Source organism: Gavialis gangeticus, unplaced genomic scaffold, assembly GCF_001723915.1.
Source record: "Gavialis gangeticus isolate Ggan-Ray unplaced genomic scaffold, GavGan_comp1, whole genome shotgun sequence".
Lineage (NCBI taxonomy): Eukaryota > Metazoa > Chordata > Crocodylia > Gavialidae > Gavialis > Gavialis gangeticus.
The window spans coordinates 28,559,628-28,563,566 of NW_017729026.1; the positions used below are offsets into that span (position 1 = coordinate 28,559,628).

General features: G+C 36.5%; 1 protein-coding gene across 1 annotated transcript in view; it reads left to right on the plus strand.

Moving 5' to 3' along the window:
- Positions 1-3,939, plus strand: part of AK9 (adenylate kinase 9) — a 237,105-nt gene that overhangs the window by 60,851 nt on the left and 172,315 nt on the right. Inside the window, exons 9-10 of the mRNA XM_019520106.1 lie at positions 726-800; positions 2,898-2,996. Coding sequence (XP_019375651.1) covers positions 726-800; positions 2,898-2,996 — 174 coding nt within the window. The remainder of the gene's footprint in view (positions 1-725; positions 801-2,897; positions 2,997-3,939) is intronic.

Consider the following 3,939-nt stretch of genomic DNA (forward strand, 5'->3'; position numbering starts at 1 on the left):
ACCCCACAGGAAAAAAGGATTGGGCCCCTCACTGCTTCTCCCTTCAGTAGGCACCAGTCCTTTTTTTTTTTTTTGGCCTGCAGCAGGGGGGCAAGCTGCCAGTGGGCCAAGCAGCCCCTGAGCTGTGGGGGCCCCCAGTCCTTCCCTCTGTGGTGGTGGTGCCCTCTGGGGAAGAGTTGGATCAGTCTGGGTGCTGCCTCCAAGTTGGGGAAGTACTCAGCCCGCTAGCAGCCTGCCTGGGCGGCCCTGGCGAGCACCACTGCCACAAAGGACTGGGGCCCCCCAGAGCTCAGGGGACCTCTTGGCCTGCTGGCAGCTTGCCCCCAGGCTACAAGCAGGCTCCACCAAAAATGAAAGAAAGAATCAGGCCCCTTGCCATAACGTGACAAAAAAATAAAACACCTAAATTGAAATGGTGGGTTATAATTAAAAACCCACCGTTTCTTTTTAGGGGGCATAGAAAACTAAGCCACCGTCACATGTACAAGCACCCATATAGCCCAAGCCTGAGCCTTCTCCTGGTCAGGCAAGTCCCTCATTAGCTCCTCGCTGCCACCTTCAAGCAGCCTCTCAGGCTGCTTGCTCTCTTAAAGGAGCAGGCATATTTTACTGCCCTGCTACAGGTGTCTTGCCTTTAACATATATGAAAATAAAATCTGACCCAGTGTCATTATTTGGTCAGTTATATTCAATTAAGTAGTATATCTTTTTTCATAAACATGCAGGACTTGATGGCTGAGCAGGATTCTCAGTATCTTATTGAACTGGATGGAAATAAGCACCCAGATGAGCTCATTGCAGTAAGTAAGCTGTATGTATACTTAGACAAATTCTATTAGAAAAGAACCATTGCTGAAGCTGGCATTTTCATTACAATTATATTGGCAAAGACCTATAATTCATAATGCTATTGCTAGAAAATACTTGCTTATTTAGATGCTTCTTTTCTTTGTTACCTAAAAAAAGAAATCCAATTATATTTACTATACATTCTACAGCTTAAACAGAAACATGTCCCTAGTTGACTATAATTCACATCATGTTGCACGGAGTTATCATATGCAGTATTTGATAACTTGCCAAGCATCTTTATTAACATGAATAAAACTATAAAGGAATTTATTAATATTTAGTTATTCCAGCATAATATATTTTATGGTATTGGTTTACTGCAGTTTCACCTAAAATAAATTAAACTATTTTATGCCCTTGTGATATTAATTTGGCATTGCAATACAAGAGGCTTGGATTAAATGTCTGGACCATACTTTCCATTTTTTGTAGAAGTTCTACTGAGCAACATAAAAAAAAATGTCTAGTCTTTTTAGCTCATGTCACTCAATACCAAAGTCTTTTCTTTATGAAAGACTAATGTTGATAAACAAGGACAGAAGTTCTATTCCTTGCTTTGCCAAGCACAGTGGCTGTAGCATTGTTGGACCTCAAGAATGAGTGATTAAATGAAAAAGATTGAATTGTGTCTTCAGCTACATAGAACAAGTGTCACCACTGTCAGTGCACTCCACTGGATACAAATTAAGGTCCAAATCTTGTAAGTACATTTAATTACAATGAGTAGTATTTATGGTAATAAAGTTAGGCATTTGCAGGTTTATAGAATTAGGACCTTAATTTGTATACCTTATGGTCAGTAAAATAGAGACAATATTGAAAAGAAGATCTAGTTGTGTAATAATTGCTATTTTTTTCTATGAGCAGAGATGTGGGGCAGAAAATTTTCTGGAAAAATTTCCACTGCTTTATTTTCCACGAGAAATTTTCCATTTCTCAAAATTCATTGTTTCATAAAATTCAATAGTAACAATGAGTGGATGCCAATACAATATTAGGCAAGCTTGGCAGTTTCAAAGTTGTAATTAATGTTTTTCAGGTGATTATCCCTAGGAAGTGTGTGAGAGAGTACATAGATGTTTTATTGATTTGCACACAGGAAGGTAAATACACTCACATAATAATCCAAACCAAAAATCAAGTTATGAATGCACCTAATTGGCTGTGCAGGTCAAATCAAAACCAAAGCATAGCGTAATCATGCATGGTTCCTTGGTTGTGCTAAAATTAGTGTGTCAATAGTTTTCATTGCCTTTGCTTTTTCTTTAAATTTAAACAAACAATGTAAAGGAAGTACATGCTATTGTGTATTGTCTTTACATTGTTGCAAGTGTTCCAATAAAAATTTCTTTTTGCATAAACCTTTGAATGTGTATGAATATAATGTTTAAACCACATTAAGTATGCTGTATTTAATTTTTTTTCCTAATCAAATCTTTCAGTTTAAATACTTTTGGCTATTGGGACATAAAATTAACATGGGGGTACTTTTTTAGTTTTGTTTTCCAAATATAAGTTAAGTGGAAAAATGCTAAATCACATCACGCTGTATTTAAGGCATTGGAAAATTTTTCGATTCTAAGTTTTCCGGAAAATCCACATCTCTGTCTATGAGTAAGGCAAAACTTATTACGAGCCAAGGTCCTTCATAGCAAATTTTGCTTCTCTGTTTCTCAGGCTCTTTAGACAGGTTTTGATCTCTCAGGGAGATTTTTTTCCCCTTCTTTTCTTACCCTGCATATACCTCTTCCCACATGGGGAAAGATCCTTTGTAGCACTTTTTGTTCCTTCTGGAAGCTAAGCCTCAGTACATATGGATGAGGTAAGAGGCCAGAGCCAGGGGTTTCTGCACTGTCTATACCTGCTGTGCATTTTGCAAGAGCTCTGATGAACATGTTGGATGGCCCAAAGCTATACAATGAGAAATATTACATATATTGGTACTACATAAATAAGAAGTTAGTTGTAAAGCCTATAAATGGTGCTTTCATACCATAAAAACAATTTTGAATGGTAATTTACCCAAGACATTCTTTTTTCTTTAGTCGGTATTAGCCCGGCTTCAATCCATGGGCCTTCGAAATGGAGCACTGATAACCAGACTTCAAAGCCCAGAGGAAGAATTGCCAGAGACAATGGAAAACGTAACTGTGTTATTTGCTTTTTTAGAAATTTGGTTGCCTACAGTAATTACAATAATTGGTTGTTTATTATTTTTTATATTATGCTCTTTTGCTATAACATTTTTGTTTTACATTATACACTTATTGATAAAGAACAGTGCTTAAGTTAAAAAAATGGAGGCATTTATAATTCAGTTACAGTGGCAGAAATGTGAGTTTAAGAAAATGTATTTCAGATGTACAGAGCCAGAACTTTAATAAACTTTCCAAAAAAAAGCATGGAAAAACATGACTTTAATATCAGGATAGTTTTGTACCTGGATTTCAAAAAGAAAGTTTTGAACAAAACTCAGTCTGAAGAAATATAAAGAAAATTTCTCAGGAAAAGAAAAGTACTTAAAGATAGTTTTTTCAGAGGTTAAAGAACAAAGCAGCAAGCTGGCTTCATACTGTCTCTGCTCATTTACCTGAGGCTTTCAACATACTAGATAAAAAAGAATTGCTACAGTTTTAGATGCTGAAAACAAATACATTTTACTTTCTTTTTTTAAGTTATAATATGGTGGATCACCAGTGATCTCTTTCTTTTACCTGTGTCATTGGATGTGGTTTCAAGAGAGAACTCTCCTTAAATAACTAAGCTATGTTATCTGGCCCCATTTTTGTAAAACTAAGAACATATATCTTACATACAGATAGACTGTAGGATCAATATAACATCCTCCTTCAGCTTCTTTTATACATAGAAGAATGCATGGTTGTCTGTCTTGCTATGTCATCAAATCTTCAAAGCTCTGAATTGGGGTATAGCAAGTGGCACCTTCCTGATTAGGGTTATACTTTCAGGGAAAAGCACTTTTTCACAGAATCGAGCTTTAGCAGATCCTTGCAAGTGGTCAATGAACAAGAGTCTTGCATACAGAAAAATTCCAAAAAAAAAGGATTTTGGCAATAGCTGTTTCTT